Here is a 23,038-nt window from a genome sequence, read left to right as displayed (position 1 = left end):
GATGACGGTGTCAGGTTTTCCAGATAGTGATTGAATTATTGTTTTTCTCCATTAAGTTTGTTCAAAACAAAATGAATGCAAATAAAAGCTTTCTATTCATATAAGCTTATCAAAATGAAAGTAATTAAAATTTCAAAGGCTTTGTCCTTATATATAGTTTAATAGAGAAAGTTTTCGAAAATGGATTGCTTTCTGATTTATTTTATTTGGGTGAAATTTTTAATATGACAAAAGTATTCTTTTTAGTATCGTTAGTTTCTCTATACAAGCCTCTATATAGTTTCGCGGGCTGATCATACATTTTTTCAAAATCTGTATTATGAGCAAGGGTATTTATTATCGAGTGGGTGTCTTCAGCAAAAACAAGACAGGTGATAAAAGATTTACTAATAATTTATCAGTGGTGGTATTAACTTAAAAAAACGAAGTTGACTTTATAGCTGTCGGCCACCATTGCTAGTACCAACCACTAGTGTCTTTCTTTTTAACTACAAGGACTTCGCCGCCCTGGGCTCCTAAGTGTTTGAGTACGGCACGGAGCGACGGCGCCGGATACCCATATTTACACTTAGAATTTTTAGAGCGCCCGCCGCGGGATTCGAACCAGCAACCTCTGGATTGTGAGTCCAGTGCGCGGTCCGATTGATCCACACGAGCGGGTATTAACTTAAACCTTTTTTAAAGTCTGTTGTGAACAAGGCATTTTCGATAATCGAATCAATTTTTGCAATTACTAGTGCAGTCAAATTTAATTTATTTTGGGTAGCTTAGCTAAAAATTTGCTTAAAAACAAAAACAAAATAAATATAGAAGAACTTATTTTTTTTATATTTCAATTTTGTTGTCTGATGTTAATTTTTAAGATTTTTTTCGAAGACTTCAACCTTGTTGTTATCTACAAACGGTTCACTCTGAATTTATCTGAACAAATTTCAAATGGCAATAATACTGGTTAGCCTTTTTCTGCTTGGGATTATTTTGAAATATTTGAATTAGTTTATTTGTTTTCGAAAACTTATGATTCAAAACCTAATGTGAAAGGTATAATGCATTTTACCACCCCTTTTTGCTTTCAAATTATAAAACCATTATTTATTATTTTCATTTTTTTCACCTTTTAGACTTTAGTCAAGATTGGAGACTAACATTTTAAAAATATTAGTAACAGCCTAGCTATGGAACACCATGTTGCACAATTATTTACTTAACCGCAAATGTTTCCGTTTTTATTCTGTAAAATTTATCAAATTTTCTTGTAAATTTTTCAGAATAGTTTAGAATACTACTATGATAATCAAAAAGTATCCTCTTGTAGCACATATTTTGAAAATAAAACAAAACCAAACATTGAATATTCAAACCTCTTTTTTTGTGCTACAAGCACTTTGTTTTTGAAATGATACCATGCTAACAATGTTTCCAAAATTTTCTCATAGATTTTATTCAATTGTTGCCTCAAATCTGCTGCGACCCAATTCTGAATACCACGTGTCGGTTAACAATTTGAACATCGCAGACACCGTCCGATTTCGGATTACCCTGAACAACACCGACACTGGAGTACCCGTGGCCAGCGAGGATGTGAATCTAGGCCCCGGAGAGTCTCGCCTGATTCCGTTCAGCGTAAGTGGAACCGCACAAAGGTGTGCACATGCATCGCGTTGGGTTTATATTGTACATTGTTATGTTTCCAGATTGGTGATATTCCTCAGGCCGAGTACGGCCTAACTGCCGAAGGGTTATCTGGGTTCACGTTCAGGAACGAAACCAGAATCACGTACCAGGCAAAGAGCTTCTCCGTGTTGGTGCAAACCGATAAGGCAATCTACAAGCCCGGTGATACGGTGCGATTCCGGGTGTTGGTTTTGGATCCGAACACGAAGCCGCTGCAGAAGGTGGACACCATCAAGGTGCACATTACGGACGGCAAGAGCAACCGGATCAAGCAGTGGAGCGATGCACAGTTGGTAAAGGGCGTCTTCGAGTCGGAACTGGCACTTTCCAGCGCTCCGGTGCTGGGTCGTTGGATGGTCAATGTGGAGGTATTGGAGAAGACCACTACGAAGGAGTTTGAGGTAGACGAGTACGTGCTGCCCAAGTTTGAAGTTACCATCGAGTCTCCCGGGATAACGACGTTCAAGGATGGCAAAGTTAAGGCGATTGTGCGAGCCAAGTACACGTACGGAAAGCCTGTGAAAGGAGAAGCTACCGTTTCGGCATATCCCGATTTCCGGTTCCATTATGTGCAACCGTTTGAACGTGATGTTATCACCAGGAAGACCGTCCCAGTAGATGGCAAGGGATCGGTGGAATTCGAGCTACGTGACGAAATCAAGCTTGAGGGTGATTACACAAGAGACATTGTGATCGAGGCTGTAGTTGAGGAGGAGTTGACGGGCCGTAAGCAGAATGCTACAACAAAGGTTAAGATTTACGACAAAAGGTACAAAATGGAACTGATTAAGTCTGCGGACAAGTTTAAGCCCGGACTACCGTACACTGCATGGTTGAAGGCTAGTTTCCAAGATGGAGCACCGATTCAGGACAGCGTTAATCAGGTAGAGGTTACACAAGAGTCAGGATGGCCAGAACGCAACACCACGAAACGTAGCTATACTCTGGACCAAAACGGAATGGCCAAGCTGGTGGTGAACACGGACATCGAAGCGGATTATGTTGAGTTTAAGGCAGAATATTTGGGATCTGTGTTCTACCTGGGATCGATTTCGAAGGGTTGGGTGAAAACAAATGCCTATGTCCGTGCAAAGGTCCTGACAGAAGTGCCCACCATCAACAAGGACGTTACCGTTGATGTCTCGGCTACGGTTCCGATGAAGTACTTTAGCTACCAAGTGCTGGGTCGGGGGGATGTTATTGTCGGTGGAACCATTCCCGTTCCGGATCGCACCCTGCACACCTTCCGCTTCCCGGCCAGCTTTGCGATGGTTCCCCGGGCAAAGTTGGTTGTCTCTTTCGTTCAGGACGATGGTGAGCTTGTCAGCGATAGCGTCGAAATTGAATTTGGCAATGATTTGCAGAATTTCGTAAGTAGTAAATAGATCATTAAATTGCAATCATCGTACAACGTTGTATATTTTGAAATTGCAGCTTAAAGTTACACTTTCCAAGGCCGAATCGAAGCCGGGCGAGGATGTTGACATTGTGGTGAACACGAACCCGGACTCGTACGTGGGATTGCTTGGTGTTGACCAGAGTGTCCTGCTGCTAAAGAGCGGTAATGACATTACCAGCGGGCAGGTGTTTGACGAGCTAAAGATGTACGAACAGCCCAGCTACGGATATTACAGGAGGAAGCGTTTCGCTCCGTGGCGCCACTATAATACCTACGATGATTTCAATGTAAGTGTGGGCGTGGTTCAACGGAATCAGTCAGTTTTAATTGTAATGGTATTATTTTGATTGTTTTTAGGATGTAGGAGCAACCATTATGACCAACGCCAATGAACCTCCACGTAAGTAAACTTTCATAGCCTCATACAATCTAAGCGTTTGTTAAAAATTCTACGGAATTTACCAAAAAATCGTTTGCGTAAATGATAAATTTCAGATAAGTTTGTATACCCCGTTGCCTTTTTCGGGACCGGGTTGACACCGATTCCTGCTCCATACTTTCCATCAACAAACAGACCTATTATTAGCACCCCAGCGAACTCGCAGGCAAGCAATGTCGGGTCGGATATAATTGTAACGGTTCGAAAACAGTTCCCCGAGTCCTGGATTTGGGAAAATGATTCAAAGTTCGTGCCAATTTTCAATCCTCATTAAGCTTGCGAAAACTCTTTTCGTTTCTTCCGCTGGTAGACTTCTTGAACTGTGTGTAACTAACTTTCCCAGTTGGTTTATTGCTTGTAATTGCAACAGCTCGGTATATGACAAAAGCTGAACCTTGATCAATGTTTCCTTTATCAGATGCAATGTACTTTTACGGACCAGTCCAAACTAGAGGAGGATTTGGAGGTGGTTTTCAAGGTCGTGCGGGCATTATGATGCCGATGGCTTCATCACAATCATTTGCAAATAGGAGAGTTTCGTTCGCTCTCGTTTTGAAACGGGAATCCATTGTGGTTAGAAAAACTTTCCCCGAAACGTGGCTTTGGGAGGGCATATTTGAGGATAGGTGAGAAGCGAAGATTTTTTTTGAAGGGTCATTTAGTTGCATGTAACATGAATTTGTTTCAATGTTTTTGTCTTTAATCTAAAATCATGAGATTACACCAACATGCTCATTAAAGAAAAAATCTCTTTGTATAGATATTTTAATGTTATAACTCGTCCACAATTTTCCCCTTCGTCAGATGCAATGCATTATTGGCCTATCCAAAACAGACGTGTATTTGGAGGTGCCCTTCCAGGTCGTCCAGGAATTGTGATGGCGATGGCTCCATCGCCAGCATTTGCACTTAGGAAAGGCTCATTTGCTCCTATCGCCCAAAAGGCACCCGTCGTGGTTAGAAAGACTTTTCCTGAAGCTTGGCTATGGGAGGACATTGTTGAGGATAGGTAGGAAGTGCTAATCCTTTTATGAAAAAAATAGGCGGAAATGCATATAACGGGATTCTGTGTTTTATGTTTTTTTCTCATTACATGCATCTAGAAGTATTTAATAAATCTACAGTAGACAAATTATTAATTTATGTTTAGGTATTGATACTATAATGAAGGTTTGTTGTGGTTAGGAATTTTTTTTCTAGAGGTGTGGCTTTGTGAATAAATGATTGACGATGGGTAAGCGAGATCAATCTTTGCAGATAGAGGCAAGTGTAAAAGTTGTACTTATGTTGTGCATGTTATGGTTTAAATCATGGCAAATCTTGGTCACAAAGCACAATGTTTTTTTTTTCAGATGTTGTGATAAGGGGATGGTCAATTTGGCAGAACAAGTTTTTTTTTGTAAAGAACATAAATAGTATCACTCACTTTTGAAGCAACACAACTCCTTAAAAATTTGGAAGCATTTGGTTGGTTCCACACAAAGTGTTTTGAATTTCAATTTTACCTGGAATTTTGATTTTTTTTAATGGAAATGCTTGTTTGAATTGATCTGCGGTGTGATCCTCAGAGAGGCACAAATAATGTAGCAGTGCGAGCCACCTTGAATGTTTTGTCGAGAATAAAAAAACTTGCATTTTTTATGCTTTAAATTAAAAACTTATATTTACTGAGCTATTTCTCTCAAAATTTACCGATTTTATGTGAATTGATTTTTGTTATTCAGCTGTCGGGAACTTCCATATGCAATTAGAATATTTAAGTGATTAATGTTAGTGTTAAGGGTTCTTTTTTGTATTATAGAAAGAAAAAAATCAACCAAAATTATTCCTTCAGCAGCAGCTGTGGCGAAGATAATGCTTACGTCGGCAACACTACCACACAGAATTGGATTACCTTAAAATTCCCTTGTCGTGGTTAGAAAAACATTTCCAGAAGCGTGGCTTTGGGAAGGCACTGTTGATGATGGGTAAGCGTGACTCGTCCTTTTGCACACAGCTGTTGAGTCCGGTTACGGCAGGTTATGGTCAAAAATCACTTCGTAACTAGATTGATTGTGAAGATGTTTACACTTGCACAAAAATTTGTAACTAAATTTTCAGTGGAGATACCAATTCTTTGTTAATTAGGCACAATGTTTGAGGGATTTCTTGATTCAGGCTTTGATGGTGGTATGGTACCGGTGATGGCAATGGCTGCATCAAGTTCCTTCACTACGAAAATTCCTTCCCAAGTAAGGAAGTCTTTTCCGGAGTCTTGGATTTGGGACTCTATCGATGATAGAAATAGGTAAGAAGGACTTAATTTTGCTAAAGATATTTGAGCATGTAGTCGTTCTCTGTTGATATTCACAGGTTAGGTTAGGTGTTTTTTACTAGTTTGGTTAGCTTGTTGGCTGCCTTCCGTTAGACTTCAATGTTCCATTGCTTATCAGGTGCAGTGTACGATGGACCTTATTACAGTCACTCGTTTGATTTCGATTCTGACGTTGTGGATGGCATAGCACCAATGATGGCGATGCCAATGGCTGAATCCAACTTTGTTGCTGCGAAACTTCCTGTCACAGTTAGAAAATCATTTCCTGAAACATGGCTTTGGAAGCATGTTGTTGAAGATAGGTAAGATAGTCTTTCAAATGTTTTGTGTTGCATGAACGGCCTTTCTTTTCCGTGGGATTCAACTGGCGAGTTCACTATCATGTGGTAATAAGTTATTTATTATATTATTTTGTGCAGGCTTTACATTTAATTGAGCTAAAATATGAATAATGTTTTGATTCCATCACCTGTAATACTACGACGATTTTTTAAAATTAATGATTGACGTTTTGTTTGCATGAAAAATGTTGAGGATTATCTTTAATGACAAACTTAACACTTTTATCCAATATTTTTCTGTTATAGAAAACCTTCAGTTCACCCCCTACAGTATAAGAGCGGGATTCCGAGAAAATTTAAAATATCAACACTGGTCGCCAAGTCAAGTTATCGTACCGTCGCTTCTTTTTGCACAACCTTCTTTGCACGCGGAAAAGACCAACCTTCTCATTAAGCTGAAAAAAATTAGAAAAATTTTCCCCGAGTCTTGGATCTGGGATAATGTCAACGAAACTAGGTGAGAGTTTTGGTTTGTAAGCCGGTGTTTGCCTAGAGTTTTTTTCCGGAGTTTTGTGATTTCTTCACCCAGAAAACTGGCTTACAAAGGATCTCATCTTGAGTGGTTTGCTAATCGTGGAGTTTGAATTTAAACTTTTCTCTATTGCACCTTTCAAAACATTTGACCGATCATTCAATTCTTCCCAATCGATCATTCGATTTCTTCCCAAGATCCAACATGGTACTATGAAGCGATGCCAGAAAGTTTTGAAGCAGCCGGCGTTCCTGCAGTTGCATTTGCTAGTCCAGCAATACCAACAGATGATTCTGCTCCCGTACCGGTCAACGAGCTTGTTGTTAGAAAATCTTTCCCAGAGTCGTGGATTTGGGAGGACTTGAAAAATGACTGGTTTGTGTAATGTTTAAATGGCACTCTGCTTATCTTAACTAGATCTCATTGGAATATAGGGATTCGTTGTCTGTGCTGTATTACTATGTTGGTTCGTTCAAATATTAAGTTACACAAAATTTCACAATATTGTATACCTTTCTTCTGCTTATCAAGTTTTCGGTACAAGTTACGTAACGCACTTAAATTTGATAACTATTATTTGAATGAACTCAAGGGTGTATTAACAAGTTTAGATATAACATATTTCTTCATTGTTTCTTTTAAGATATTCTATGTTGGCAGTTATAGAATCATGTCGTTAAAAGTGTTGAAAAGAAATCAACCTTGCAGCCCCCTTTTTAAAATGGAAAATTAAGTTTAACAGGATACGAAAGCCAATTAAGTTTAGGTTTAACGGAAGTTGATCAGCCAAATAAGTTTCAGCTAGATTGTATCTTAACGTTACTTATTTGTTGTATATAAGTACAATAAAAAAAATGCCGGGTCTCTCACCCCAGTAAGGCCTGGGTTTAATCCCAGACGGAGCCGGTGTCATTTTTTCGAGACAAGATTTGCCAGATCACGCCTTCTATCGCATGGGGAAGTAAAACGTCGATCCATTTGCTTAAAAGAAGTTTATGGTGCCTCACCGCACATAACCTTCGGACGCCTAGAAATGAACAGAAACTTGCAACAGAGACCACAAAAGACCCGGGGTCGTTTAAGTGGATTGCTTTGCTTTTTCAAGTACAATATACGATAGTATCATTCGATTTCTAAAATTGTGGATAGATTAGCATTAATAATGACAATGTCAATACTGCCATGAAATTTCTATGTTTGCTTACTTAAATTTTTGCGGCATGATTACGGCATTATCTGTTTCGACAAATCATTCATAGTATTTTCTTTGTAGGAAAACAGCAAATGACTCTTTTTAGTGACGAAAAGTTTATTCCGGATAAAACAAACTTCCAAAAACGACATGATCGTATTCCACCGGCTCGATTGGCACGACCATTGTTCAATGGAAAGAAAAATCTGGTTTCAATGAAGTTGAAAAAAATTAGAAGAGAATTCCCCGAGTCTTGGATCTGGGAGCATTTAAACGAGTATAGGTGAGGGATGGATGTTGGTATTTACCAGCTGGTTTTTGTTTGAGGTGTTTTTTCTGGGATTGTCTGAACAATGGGAGTGATTTTTTTTCAACAAATTAAATGTTTTTTTTTGGAAATTGAGCAAAACAAATGTTTTTTTGGATTGAAAATGAAGTGTGTTGAAGTTTTTCAAAAACTTTAACAATTTGAAGAATTTTCTGTATGAACAGAGTGTTTTTCAGAAGGTTTGTTTTCCAGAGTGTTTCTATTAATTGCACTTTTGCTCTTTAAACAGTAAACATTTCTCAGTATGCTGCATACCTTGAATCATTTAAATCATTCATTTCTTCCTAAGAACCATCATGGATAGCATACGATAGGATAATGCCACTAAGTGTCGGGTCTGCTGGCGTTCCCGCAGCTGCATTTGCTGGTGTCGCAGTACCAATCGCAAGTGCTGCTCCCATGCCGGTCAATAAGGTTGTCGTAAGGAAATCTTTCCCAGAGTCGTGGATTTGGGAGGACTTCTCAAATGACAGGTTTGTTGATATGGAATTTCTGTGGTACTTTTCATGTAATCAGATCTCTCTAGAATTAAAGGGTTCCTGTCCATGTGTATTAATATATTCTGCTTGCTGCATTGTCTAAACGGTATCTATTGGGAAATTCTTTGTAGACCATTATTTCTTAAAAGGACGGACATTTGTGGCACAATACTAAAACTATACAGTATGAAGATATGATATAATTACAGTTTTATATTCTTTTTTGAATATATTAAAAAAAACTTCTAGTTTCTGTAATTCAAAACAATCTGGCAACCTTTTCTGAATATTTTTTTCTACTGTTGAACCTGACATAGCTCCAAGACTAGCTACAGATTATAAACCTGCACCTGCATAGATTTTGCGGTCATCTTGAAGGACATGCCCTTTTTGTTTAGTTAATTATATGAGGAAGGCGAAAACGTTAGATTGTTTAAAAAAAAATCTATAAATCTTTTTTTTTTTTACATTTTTGAAAATCATTAAAAATTCTTATTCAATTTAGATTATATTGTGGACATAAGAGTTGCCGAAGAAGCTGAAAGTCCTATTTACTTTGAAAGTTTCATGGCCACTCCAGACAGTTCTCCAACGGAACTGACAATACGTAAGAAATTTCCAGAGGCATGGATTTGGGATTCGGAATCCTTAATCAGGTTCGTTTGATGTTTATTTCTATTGTGTTCCATTAGAACACGATGTTGGTCACAACGTTCTGTTCTCCACCTTTTTTTAAATAACATTTTTCGACTGTTTCATGACTACTAGCAATTCAACATTCATATAAATGATTAACACTTTTCAGCAATCTATATAGATATAGAAGAAGAATTAGAACAACTAGAGGCGTTTGAAGAGTCTGAATCTCATTCGAATCGAGTTGAAGACTCATTTGAAAGTACAAATGTTGTCGAAATACGTCGCAGCTTTCCAGAATGTTGGATCTGGGACAATCTCAAGAATTATGGGTGTGTTATGTTACTTAAATTGTTCAAATAGTTTCTTCAGCACTCTTCTTCTTTGTAGTTTAGTAATTTTTTAATTCAACCTTTCAGCTCTTCCTAGATTCGATTTTAAGGTTATTACTCCCTTCATAGAAACATCAGTCAAAAAGATCCTGTTGATAGTATTATTTAAACTGATCGATTGCATCATCAGCTTATAAATTTATCAATTGCTTGATGGCACAATCGAAACGTTTTTGTGTAAAGAATGTTTTCAGTATCAAAAATCAGCATATAAAATATTCAAAGCTCCTATTTTTTTGTATAGGGAAATATTTTCTACGACGGTTGAATGTCTCTAAGAAACGAATAGTTAGTGTTATATCAGCTCATCAGCAGTTGAACATCGTACCGCATCGTAAATCATTTCCAGAGACTTGGATGTGGGATAGCTTAACTTGGTTTGTACTTATTACTTGGGTTTGTAATTTTTTTTGGTATGTGGAACATAAATAATAAGGAATGGTTACAACAGATATGTCACTTGAAAGATGATCAAATCCATATAGAAACAATTTTTTTTCTAAAGCTCTGTGGATGGATTTCCAATGAATTTGTGTTAACTTATGAGAAACCGTTTAATTTAGTGTTGCACAGCATACACCGATAATTATGCAGCATTTTCCATCATATTTTTTGTGATTTAGGATTTTTTTCTCGATTAAATTTATAGCGTTTTTTGTAGGTTTTGTTATTTGCCAATTTCCAATGAAACCCCTTTAACAATTCAATATATGTCACATTTCAATTTATAGATCGTATGATAGTGTACAAGAAAACGAGCTTTGCTCGTCCGTTAGCCGTACCGCAGCTTGAAAGCGCAATTGCCTTCTCCGATAGTGTTGCCCCTCCGGGAGCAACAAACGGTGATGTAGTAGTTCGAAAATCATTCCCCGAATCGTGGATTTGGGAAAGCATTGATGGGTTAGTATGTTTGTTTTAATAGTCTTGTGATTTGCAACTGCAAGTGCATGGTGTTAGGTGGAGTGCTTGAATTTCAGCGAGGACTTGCAAATTTCATCTATGAGTCTACTGTTTTCTTTATTTGTATTGTGAATAACAACTCGATTTTAACAGATTGACAATATTGTATTTGCAAAGTATATAGCGTTATGTCGTATTTTTGGTATTTTTCTGGTATACAGTTGAAAATTAGGAAGTTTTTAGTAGCGAGTTGAATAAATTTGGTGAGCTTAAATGGCAATTCCAGGAATGTTTACAAATCAAGTTACATATGTTAAGAGCAATTTCGAGGATTTCGCTTTAGAATTCGGGATGTACCTGGACGATCAATCGAGGGCTGATATCCATAATGACTTGCAAATCACTACAGCCGTTCCAGTGTATGCCGCCGGCGCCGGAGGATTTGGTGGTTCGGGACTGACGTTGCGAAAAGATTTCCCAGAGTCGTGGATCTGGGATACCGTTAACGAGAGTAGGTTCGTAGCTTTCAGTTCTCCGAAGCCTGCGGACTTTGGGCCGTTGTGAATGTTACGTCAGCTCCAGGGGATCTAACCGGTGATGGTCATCGCAATACAGAGCTATTGTATTGTCCCATGAACAGTCAGGTTCGATGACGGCCGTAGGAAGTTTAAAGAATTGAATAATAGTATTTGTGAATATCAAAGTATTTCTGAGTTAGTAGTTAAAAGTGTAAACCAATAGGAGTTTATCGACATATACAATTCTTCCAGCAAACGACACATCCTCCCGATTGCCTCCGATCACGTACAAGGTACATCGGGCTCCGGATGGAACCCCTCTGTACACAGTGATCGAGAAGCAGCCGCGTTCCCAGCCAGAACATGTGTTCAAGACCATCACACGGCCGCCGCTGGCGGGACCGTACGCATTCAGCCGAATTCCGAAGCCCCACAAGAACATTCCGCGTTTATTCCTCTCCCAAGAAATTGCCAACACGTGGCTGTTCGAAAGTGCCTACTCTGGGTAAATATTATGCGTGTCGTGGTGGAGCCGCAGCTAACAGAAGCAAGTGCGAAACTAATTGGCGTGATAATCCATTTGTATAACTGAAATAAATAATATTGCTGAAGTGTCGTCCATGCTGCTGCTGCTAATTATCCGCACACACCAAATACGCATTAATTCAAGGTTGGAGCCAGCCGCTTTGCATGTGGCAAGGGCACCATGCTGAATTCCCTTGACCCAGGGAATGGTAATCCCAAATTTACACTAATTGACTCAAAAAGTAGGAAGTGGAATCTCATAAGATCCGAGGAAGATATCCTTAATCGCATTGTCATTTTTCATTTCATCACTACTGTTTAGCTTGATGCATTGTCCTGTTCTTGGTGATTGGTTCGTCTCTTCTGTACCTAACATGTGGTGTTTGGAACCGTTGTGTCTTTGGGACTTTTATCACTACTGTGCGTTAATTTGCATGCTTTAACACAAATTTGCTATTTGTTCAAATATGCTCTCAAAAGAAAGATCTAACTCAAATCTCATCGGTGCAGCTTTAGCGGCCAAAAGACCATCACCAAAAAGGTTCCGGACACGATCACCTCCTGGATCATCACCGGTTTCTCGGTGAATCCCGTCTACGGTCTCGGATTGACCCAACAACCACGCAAGCTGAATGTGTTCTTGCCGTTCTTCGTGTCCACCAATCTGCCGTACTCGGTGAAGCGTGGTGAGATCGTATCCATCCCGGTGGTCATCTTCAACTACATGGAATCGGGCCAGACTGCTGAGGTAACGTTCGACAACAGCGAGTACGAGTTCGAGTTTGCCGATGTGGAGAACGAAATCCATGAAAATTCGAGTAAGATTACCGGTACAACAAAATTCTCAAGATATTAAGAATCCCAATTTCTCACAGAAGCGGAAACGTCCCGCAAAAAGACCGTCGAGGTGCCGTCCAACAGTGGCCGCACGGTTTCGTTCATGATTCGACCGACCAAGCTGGGACACATCACGATCAAGGTAACCGCCACGACGGCACTGGCTGGTGATGGAGTTGAGAGACAGCTGCTCGTAGAACCGGAAGGACTTCCGCAGTTCGTGAACAAGGCTGCGTTCGTTGATCTGCGATCGGCTCCGGAAGTGATGAAGAACTTTACCGTCGAGGTGCCGAAGAATGCCGTGCCGGATTCGACCCGCGTCGAGGTGTCGGTGATTGGTGAGTTTATCATCTCGTTTTTAAATATGCTTGAATTAACCGTTTTTCAATTTCTAGGTGACGTGCTGGGATCTACCGTGCAGAACCTCGACTCGCTCATCCGAATGCCGTATGGATGTGGTGAACAGAACATGCTGAACTTTGTTCCGAACATTGTCGTTCTGGATTATCTGAAGGGAACGGATCAGTTGACGAGCAAGATTGAGCAGAAGGCAAAGAAGTTTATGGAGTCCGGCTATCAGCGAGAGTTGACCTACCGACACGATGATGGATCGTTCAGTGCGTTTGGAAATTCGGATCCTAAGGGTAGCACGTGGTTGACGGCGTTTGTTGCCCGTTCGTTCAAGCAGGCTGCCAGCCATATCAGTGTCGAGGAAGCGATCATCGATAAGGCTTTGGAATGGCTGAGCGACCAACAGGCCTCCAACGGAAGCTTCCCAGAGGTTGGTAAGGTTTCGCACAAGGATATGCAGGGAGGATCTGGCGAGGGAATCGCATTGACCGCTTACACGCTGATCGCGTTCTTGGAAAACAGGAATCTGCTTCCGAAGTATCAGAACATCGTGAACAAGGCAGTGGATTACGTTGCACGTAATATCGATGGATTGAACGACGTTTATGCTCTAGCAATTGCCGCCTATGCGCTGCAGTTGGCTGATCACAGCTCGAAGGACTTTACCCTGTCGCAGTTGGACGGCAAGGCCACAACCGATGGAGACACCAAGTGGTGGCATAAACCAATCCCGGAAAGCGACAGCAAGAATCCTTGGTACGGAAAGCCAAACTCGGTGAATGTGGAGATGAGTTCTTACGCCATGCTATCGTTCTTGGAGGCCGGTTTGGACACTGATGCGTTGCCAATTATGAAGTGGCTGATCAGTCAGCGTAACGACAAGGGTGGATTCCAGTCGACCCAAGATACGGTCGTTGGACTGCAAGCTTTGGCTAAACTGGCTGCAAAGATCTCCTCAAAGAACAACGATGTTACGATCGTGGTCTCGTACAATGAAAACCAGCAACGTGAGATCAAGGTGAACTCCGAGAATAACCTGATCCTGCAAAAGTTTGAGCTTCCTTCCACTGCGAAAAATGTAGACATCAAGGCCACTGGACGTGGATTTGCTATCGTGTCGCTGGGATACAAGTACAATATGAATGTGACTGGAGAATGGCCACGTTTTGTGCTGGATCCTCAGGTGAATAAGAACTCCAATCAAGACTATCTTCATTTGTCGGTTTGCACTAGTTTTGTTCCGACGACGGGCCAAAACAGTTCTAACATGGCAGTCATGGAGGTTGGTTTCCCAAGTGGGTTCACCGCAGATTCGGATACGCTACCGTCGCTGGAGAACATGGACTACATCAAGGCGAGTTTGTGATATTCGTACCGTATTTCCTCCTATTACAATTGTGTTGAATTACTTACAGAAAGTGGAACTGAAGGACGGCGACACGATCGTGGTACTCTACTTTGACAGTTTGGACCGTAACGAGTTGTGCCCAACGATTTCAGCGTTCCGGACGCACAAGGTAGCCAAGCAGAAGCCTGCTCCGGTGGTCATCTACGATTACTACGACAACTGTAAGTAGATCCAGCAGTCCAGTCCAAGCAGTTTTATTTTAACCATACAATTTCATTTGCAGCTCGTATCGCTCGCCAGTTCTACGATGGGCCCAAGTCGACGGTGTGCGACATCTGCGAGAATGAAGATTGTGGCGAGTCGTGCTCGATCCGGTCGCAGAAGCAGCGTTCTCCCAAGGATGACAACGGCACTGCGGATGTTAAGGCAGTTAGTGGTGCTGTTACAGTTGGTGCGTTGTCCACGATGCATGTGTTGGTGGCTGTTTTATTGCTGAAAATGTTTTACTAAGAAGTGACGTGATGAAAGTGGATGCTTTATCTACAAAAAGAAGGACTCGCAATAATTTGGTAGTGTTCACTTGATGAAATAGCTAGATTATTGCGATTTCATCTTTGATTTCAAAAGTTAAATAAATTTACAGCTTGTAGTGATTATCGACCTTTTTTATGAATCACAATCCTTTTGACTCTTGAGCAATTCTCTACGAATTCGTAATAATGTATTTTTTTTAGATTTTGATAAAATTTTCTGGGGGCCTTCCCTGTGACCAAAAAGGCTGTTTCGTGTAATTGGTTATCCAATGCAAGGATCCATACAATTATGGCAGCTGAACAATAAATTGATAAGGTTTTCTAATAACAAGTTTTGAAATCGTATAATTTTGGGTTGCGTATTGCATTTCTCTTCAAGGTTTATATGAAGATTAAGGGTGGTTCATCGCTTTTCCATATAAGTCTTTTTTTAAACGAAAAGTATAATAGAGCAATTCCAGCTCAAATCAGGAATTTTTCTGGTACTTTTGTACCCGACCCTCTCCGATTTCAATGAAACTTTGTAGACATGATATCCTAGGCCTATATAAGCCATTTTTGTGTATATGGAGCAAATAGCACTCGATAATAACATTTGAGAAGGGCGTAAGGTATTTAAATATTGTAGTATTTTGAAATTTAAAAATTACTGTATCTCGAAGCCGTTGCATCGTATCAAAAAGTGGTCAAAGACAAACTTGTAGGAAATTGGACGGGCTTTCTGATAAAAATACACTGAAACAAAAATACAGGCCACTTTTATGACATTTTTCAATTTTTAAGTTTCAAAGTTAAATTTGAAGGTGACGTCACGATTTTTTTTCGCTCAAAATTTTTGAGGAAATACCCTAAGATGTTACCAAAAGACTGACGAAAAATGCAGGATGGTATGTCTCTCCTAAAAAAATACAAAAATCATTTACTAAAACTGTTTTTTTGAAAAGTGGTCTAAACGTCAAAATTTTTAAAAACCGGTAGTGGGAATCGATTCCCCAGATAATTTTACATAAAAGTCTCCATATTGACCATTGTCCTATGTCCAATCCTTGGGAAGATACAGCGGTTTTAAAAATAAAAATGTTGAAAAAATGGGTTTTTTGGTGGTTTTTGGCAATTTCTATATGACAGACTAGATTTTTCAGTATCGTAAATATTTTTACCGGAAAGCTCGTCCAATTTCCCATAAGTTTGTCTTTGACAGCATTTCAATTGGATGTAAGAGCTTACAGATATAAGCTTAATTACATTGCTAATAACTGAAAATATAATATTTTTTTCAGTGTGGTAGAAACCTGGATAGTTAATTAGCTTATATCTGTAAGCTCTTACATCCAATTGAAATGCTGTCAAAGACAAACTTATGGGAAATTGGACGAGCTTTCCGGTAAAAATATTTACGAGACTGAAAAACCAAGTCTGTCATATAGAAAATGGCAAAAACCACCAAAAAACCCATTTTTTCAACATTTTTATTTTTAAAACCGCTGTATCTTCCCAAGGATTGGACATAGGACAATGGTCAATATCGAGACTTTTATGTAAAATTATCTGGGGAATCGATTCCCACTACCGGTTTTTAAAAATTTTGACGTTTAGACCACTTTTCAAAAAAACAGTTTTAGTAAATGATTTTTGTATATTTTTAGGAGAGACATACCATCCTGCATTTTCGTCAGTCTTTTGGTTACATCTTAGGGTATTTCTTCAAAAATTTTGAGCGAAAAAAAATCGTGACATCACCTTCAAATTTAACTTTAAAACTTAAAAATTGAAAAATGTCATAAAAGTGGCGTGTATTTTTGTTTCAGTGTATTTTTATCAGAAAACCCGTCCAATTTCCTACAAGTTTGTCTTTGACCACTTTTTCATACGATGCAACGGCTTCGAGATACAGTAATTTGTTACCGTTACGGCATCAGCAATCCATTTTGCTAACCATCGCTTACGGTTGCAAATAGGAGTAGGGTTTATTGCTATAAATTAACGATTTAACGTGTTAGTAGGGCTTTTTAGAATTAGGGATGTTTGTGTTGTTTTGTTTAAAATGATTTGTTATTCGTTAAAATTAAAAGATTAATTCACAAACATATTACAACAGAGCACAGTTTAGGGATAAAGATCAAATAAAGCACACCTTACTCGCGAACCGAAGGGAACCATATTTGTAAAAACACTATAACAGCACACACGTTGGGGGGGTATACATCGTGACCCAAAAAGGGAGATTGTCCATTGGATTAAGGGCATGCATGGGAGAAGGAAAAGGGAATAAAAGAGGGTTTGCGGCGAGAGCGAGCCAACAATTGGTCTTGGGTTCACTGATTAGGCCTTTTCCACACCAACCACTGAGCGAACCAGATCGTCATCCCGTCATCAAGTGATCGAGTGTTACAAGTCTATACCGCGTTGTAAGAAGTGGAAAAGAAGCTTCCACTGGTGAAGGCAATTGTATCAGGTATAATTTGCAAAGAACTGTAAACCCCAAGTGTGACCCCCAAATTCCTGGCCAGCTCGCTAACCTCTCCCTTCTTACGTGCACGGTTGGTCCCTCAGGGCCCGTAATTACCAATTTGAGTCCACGATAGCACGTTCGTTGGACTACTAGCCCACGCGGTCAAGCACCTTGCCCAGAAGGGCAGACCGGACTCTAGAAGCCGCGCGAACAGCGCCGCCGTCGGATAACCTCGTCCCGCCGCTGGCAGGACGACCGACGTATACCAAGCTGTTGGTGGATCGCTCGCCTAGGGAAACCGCATGTACCTCGGCGACAAAAGCTATCACCCACGAGGTCCAGGTAGCAGCTCGACGACCGGCGATTGGCGACAGCACGTACGCCGCCGGTGACACCCAACAACGCCAGTTTCGGCCCCACCGTAGCCGAAAGACCGCCACGAGTTCCAGCAAGCGGCCTCGAGAAGGCCAAGTTCAGCCGACGACGAAGCGCACGTGGCATCGTGCACCGTGCACCACCACTCCAGCACCAGGCCGTCCAGATCGCAGAATCGACAGGCCGAGAACGGCCGACTTCGCACCGCACGTGGCCTCCCACCGGCCAACCGCAGACGCCGCCAGCTTCAAGAAGCCGCCAGCATGCCCCCCGCAACACACACACACACACGCCCACAGTGAGTAAAATAAAAACCGTCTAAAAGTGATTATTACAGGGTTTGTCCTTTTGATTATCCGAGCCGCCTTGCAAATTAGAGCTCCTTGCTTTGAAAACCACGCCAGTCGCGCAAAAGAGGCCCCGAGCCCACCCCTGTCCGGTCGTGGCTCTAAGACCAACCGGCAGGGGCGTCTTAAGGGCCTCCTGGCCCAGAGGGTACGTTGTCCCGTTGTAATAAATTTTTAAATTGCAAAATACTAAAATATTTAAATACCTTACGCCCTTCTCAAATGTTATTCTCGAGTACTATTTGCTCCATATGCACAAAAATGGCTTATATAGGCCTAGGATAACATGTCTACAAAGTTTCATTGAAATCGGAGAGCGTCGGGTACAAAAGTATCAGAAAAATTACTGATTTGAGCTGGAATTGCTCAATAAAAGCAAATTGGATTGAGAATACTTTTCTCTGTTTAACGATTTCTTGCGAAATTGTATAGACTTCGATCGATAATGCAGATGACTCGAGCCTGCCGATCCACTTTTTTGTCCATGAGAAATCGTCCTCCGTAATGGCAGACGAGACCACCAATCCAAAGATGCGAGTTTGAATCAATCCTAACTTCAAGATTTTTTTATGTTCATATTAAAATATTAACTCCATTTGAAAAATCCTATAAACATAAAACCACAGAGCCGGTTAGAAGCAAATTCTCCTGACACTTCATACAATTTGGATAAATGTGTAATAAATATACGATTAATGCAAGGAGTTTCTTCAAAAAAAGTGTACAGCCGTTTTGATATAAAATATTTTATTTCTTAACATAACATGTAGTCCGATGATATTTAAATTATTTCTTATGTGGGTACAATGTAGTGTATCTTGATATTTTCAGTAAATACTGTTGTAAACTGTAGTGTCTCAGTGCCTGGACGCACAACATAACCGCATATTAAAAGCTTTATTTACCAACGAAACTGATTGCAGAATAAATATCAAGATTTATTCTAACGTGTCTTCTCATAATAATGCAAACAAAACAAACAAAAAACCTATGACCAAAAACGGTTTTTCTAGAGATAACAACTGGTCCTATGTATGTTATATAACTCATTTGAAATCCTCTGAAGCCAGTTCAGCACATTATAGTTATCAGTCAGTAAAGAGTTTTATACTTATTGGCCACTCATTAGTCAGGCATAATTGTAGCGCTCAACTTTCCGATGCAGCGGTAGATGCACTCATGCGGGGGCAGCTCTCCAATTTCGTACAGCTGCAGCGATGCGATGGCGGCCTGCGAATGTCCTGTGAAGGCGATTGTGGCGTCGCGACCGGCGTGCTCCATAAGAACGTCGTGTCCTCCGGGGTGCTGGTGGTAGAGTATAAAAGATCGTCGTTTCATCAGGAAAATTTCAAATAATTTAAAAGTTAAGGTTTTTGAGTTGTCCATGTTTTAGTCATTTTTGCATTTTTTTGTCGTTATTGCCAGTCAAAAATATGAAATTTAATGTTGACACATCATCTTTAGCAATCTGGCAAATTTAAAATGTAGGTAAATTTTTTTTATCTAAATTAATAATTGGACCCGTATTTTTTGTTTGGTGTTTAGGGTGGTCTCATTCGAAATAGGTTGCGTTTTTAACGATTTTTGCAAAAAATCACATTTTACCATACCTCTGGAACGGCTGAACCAATTTTAGCTCGCAACGCAAAAGAAATGTGATTAGCTGTGTGTCTAACGAAAAATACTAGGGGGAGAGGGGGTAATATGCACCACCGGGGTAAAATGCACCCCCTACTTTTCTCGGTATTTTGAAGAATTTTCCGGGAAAAGAATCATAGAAATTGGAAGCTTAACATTGCTAAACCACGCTGGAAAAAAATGAGCGTCGTAGTATAAAAACAGCTTAAGTTATTTACAAAACTTTAAAATGTTTTGTTTTCATCTAATTTTCATTGAACATTCATTATGATTTTTGGACAATATAAAAAGCATTTACTGATATTGTAAGTGTTGAAGTATATAGTTTTTGCCATAATCTTCATTATTCTGTAGATAAATGAGCCCAAAAACATTAAAAATGTATTTTCAATTAAATTTTCTGCAAAAAGCGTGGTCGGGGCAAAATGCACGGCTGTGAAGCTCCTTTGTAAAAACAGTGGTGTCATCTAGTGGTGACTAGTGAAAACTGCTTTAACCCGGTGCATTTTGCCCCATTGTTGTGGTGCATTTTGCCCCTTTGTTGTAGTGCATTTTGCCCCAATGTTGTGGTTCATATTGCCCCGCAGGGTTGTTCGAAATAAATCAAAAATGTTTTTAGAAATTTGAAATTTTTGAACAATTTTGAGGTTTTTAAATACTTTTTTCACATGGATGACAAAGAATAATAGTTGTTTTAGAACATCGAACAAAATTCTTCCACAATAATGCTGTAATGGCTGAGAAATCACAGTTTTCCCTTAGGGGGTGCATATTACCCCCTCTCCCCCTAAGTCGTTTTGAAATCATAGCTTACTTTCTTTCTTACAGATAAAATAAAAACTTTGTTTGCTGCTTTGAAGGTTCTGGAACCAAATACTATGATTTTTTCTGGATGTTTTACGTAACATATCCAAAAATGGTGAATATCCATTAACGGGATGCTGAGGTTTGATTTTTTGAAAAAAAAAAAAATGATTTCGAACTTAAAGTACCATGATTTTCCATCGAAATGAGTAGCCAGTACATTTAGCTGGAGACGCAAGGTCTTTTGTTTACCTATCCAAAGATAGGTGATAGATCCGGACAACGTTTTCATCAAAATAACTTAGATTCGGCCTCCAAAAATTTTGGCCAGGGAACTGCCATGCCAAATTTGAGCCAAATCGGTATTTAAGTATTTTGTTAAATAACAGGCCATAAAGAGCCTTCATCTGAGTCCATGTTTACTTCCAGATAGCAGTATTTGCAACCCCCAGCAAATTTATTTCTGGACCTGTGAAACGGCCACCTCTGACGGCACTGTTGCGGCCTGAACTTTGGCCTATTTTCAGACGCTTCGAGATTACTTGAAGACTTCACGTTTGAAAACAAGAATCACCCCGGTGCACATGTTCCGCATTACTTACCACTTGTAGAAAGTTGGAAATATCGTAAACCCTATCGTACAGCACTATCCAGCAGTCCCCGAACGTATCGTGATAGGACACCTCATCCAGCGTGTATTGCTTCCTGTGTCGCACGGTGTTGTTGTTCCGATCGCTGATGCTGGAATTCTTGGTTACGTTTGCTGCTGCCGCTGCGCTTGTTGTGAGGCGCAAAGCCGTCATCGCGAGCTGTAGAAAGCTCGTGTTTGGCTGAGGATCAGTGTCAACAGGACGAACCTCAACGCTGCCCGGAATCTGCGTTCCCACGGTGGACATTGCGCACGCGTCCTTGAACTCTGTATGGCACGTGGTTTATCGACGACACCCTCGTGTGCTACTGTTGGTGTTGAGCCAAGTCAAATTTGGTTGAACTTGGGAGATGTTTTCACTCGCGATGTCCAAACAGTACTAACGGATTTCGAGTGGCTTCGGGTTGTTTTTATAATTTGTGTTTCGTTACTTGATACGTTGATACGGATTCGGGCAGGAGGCAGCAGTATAGGGTGGTAAAACCAACTGTACAATTCCTCCGAGGATTCGGAATTTTTTGCTTCCCTACTGACGAACCGTGCTTCCCGTTCAGTGTCTTTCGATGTACTGTTGCGGACAATTCTAGAAATTGAACTACACGCCTCAACCATACAAAAAAACTCGATTACCGCAACATCAAAGATCAGCTCCAAACAGACGACGCAGGCCAGACTATCAGCTAACATAATGAGGCTCAAATTACACAGTGTGGCTGTCCTAGGACTGTCGGTCTTTGCTATAAGCTATGCGTGTTGATGGTTGGCCGACAGATCGCACGAGCCCCTTCTTGGCGATGGCGATAAGAACGGTACGTGGCTACCGAATCGCTGGGCTATCTTTTGGCGTTACTACGTGAATGACTGACTCGGTAGGGGTTATATGGGTGAATGGTGTATTTATGATCCTAGCTAATTGTTTCTTGTGTGGAATTTACGCGCTTTGCCATCTATGACTCAATTAGCTTCTGTTACAGGTCAACTAGAAATGATGGAGAGTGTGTCCATTTTATGAAAAGTATATGATTATTTCGATACCAGGGCACTGTGAGAAGAAGATTGCTAGCAACAAGAGAATGAAATCATGATAAGAATTCTGCTGAGTTTGTTTTAGTAAGAGATATAGAGGATATCAAACCCCTTTACCTTCAATTTATGAGGTGAACTCCATAGTCATGATATCACTATGAACGCTGTGTAGTGTACTTATAATTTCTTTTGGTTGAAAAGACTTTTAATGGTTTCATACTTTGATTGTGAAAGACATTTATTGATTTAATACTTGACTTGACTTGACTCGCCGGGACCCGTGGTGTATGGGTATGCATGGTTGCCACTCAACCAGTCGGCCTGGGTTCGATCCCAGAAGTTCCCGGTGGCATTTTTCGAGATGAGATTTGTCTGATCACGCCTTCCGTCGGACGGGGAAGTAAATGTTGGCCCCGGACTAACCTAAAAGGTTAGGTCGTTAGCTCAGTCCAGGTGTAGGAGTCGTCTCCCTGGGTCCTGTCTCGGTAGAGTCGTTGGTAGGCAGTTGGACTAACAATCCAAATGTCGTCAGTTCGAATCCCGGGGTGGATGGAAGCTAAGGTGTAAAAAGAGGTTTGCAATTGTCTCAACAATCAAGCCTTCGGACACCTAGTTTCGAGTAGGGATCTCGCAATCGAGAACGCCAACACAATGCTGTAGAGCGAATAATTTGATTTTGATTTGACTTGACTTAGAAGGAATCAAGAAACCATTCACAAAACATTTCTCTAAAAATCAGGTTTTGTATGAAAACTATTCTTAATTTTTCTCCTGCAATGTTTATTATTAAACATCAAGGAAAATTCATAGAGCGGATATTTTTTTGTAAAAATTATCCTTCAAAACGTAGAAAAATGTCAAAACAGAAGTCAAAAATCCTATTAGGCTTTTTTTGTCGATAGTTTTGAATAATTTTCCAGAATTTTCAAACAAATATTTTGCAACGTCGCGAAATACTTCACCACGTATACCAAAACAACAACATCCTTGAGACAATTCCCCACTTTGATTTGCTAAAAATACGCCTGTTTGGGGTCTTTGCAAAGATCACGCTCATATCAACGAACAC

At 40.3% G+C, this 23,038-nt stretch overlaps 2 protein-coding genes across 12 annotated transcripts in view; one reads left to right on the top strand and one right to left on the bottom strand.

Annotated features, from left to right (window-relative positions):
• Positions 1-14,794, top strand: part of LOC120430516 (thioester-containing protein 1 allele R1-like) — a 16,397-nt gene extending 1,603 nt beyond the window's left edge. Inside the window, exons 2-11 of one of the 11 annotated variants that reach the window (XM_052707261.1) lie at positions 1,437-1,623; positions 1,695-3,044; positions 3,109-3,360; positions 3,431-3,473; positions 11,337-11,589; positions 12,120-12,427; positions 12,485-12,784; positions 12,842-14,151; positions 14,213-14,366; positions 14,429-14,794. In XM_052707261.1, the coding sequence (XP_052563221.1) occupies positions 1,437-1,623; positions 1,695-3,044; positions 3,109-3,360; positions 3,431-3,473; positions 11,337-11,589; positions 12,120-12,427; positions 12,485-12,784; positions 12,842-14,151; positions 14,213-14,366; positions 14,429-14,655 (4,384 nt within the window). In that variant the 3' untranslated portion in view covers positions 14,656-14,794. Of the gene's footprint in view, positions 1-1,436; positions 1,624-1,694; positions 3,045-3,108; positions 3,361-3,430; positions 3,474-3,568; positions 3,759-3,930; positions 4,139-4,316; positions 4,522-5,639; positions 5,800-5,944; positions 6,129-6,836; positions 7,015-8,448; positions 8,633-9,143; positions 9,295-10,397; positions 10,567-10,975; positions 11,082-11,336; positions 11,590-12,119; positions 12,428-12,484; positions 12,785-12,841; positions 14,152-14,212; positions 14,367-14,428 lie in introns of all 11 variants that reach the window. The other 10 variants (XM_052707271.1, XM_052707268.1, XM_052707270.1 and 7 more) reach the window with 10 other exon arrangements.
• Positions 14,795-18,721: 3,927 nt separating this feature from the next.
• On the bottom strand, positions 18,722-21,516 carry LOC120430519 (uncharacterized). The gene is made up of 2 exons (XM_039595632.2): positions 20,897-21,516; positions 18,722-19,157 (listed from the first exon to the last, which is right to left on the bottom strand). The coding sequence occupies exons 1-2, from the start codon at positions 21,188-21,190 to the stop codon at positions 18,978-18,980; spliced, it is 474 nt and encodes a 157-aa protein (XP_039451566.1). The 5' UTR covers positions 21,191-21,516; the 3' UTR covers positions 18,722-18,977.
• Between the last annotated feature and the right edge of the window lie 1,522 nt (positions 21,517-23,038).

Source organism: Culex pipiens, chromosome 2 (assembly GCF_016801865.2).
Source record: "Culex pipiens pallens isolate TS chromosome 2, TS_CPP_V2, whole genome shotgun sequence".
Taxonomy (NCBI): Eukaryota; Metazoa; Arthropoda; class Insecta; order Diptera; family Culicidae; genus Culex; species Culex pipiens.
The sequence above is the reverse complement of the archived record's forward strand: the minus strand, read 5'-3'. Positions and strand labels throughout refer to the sequence as shown.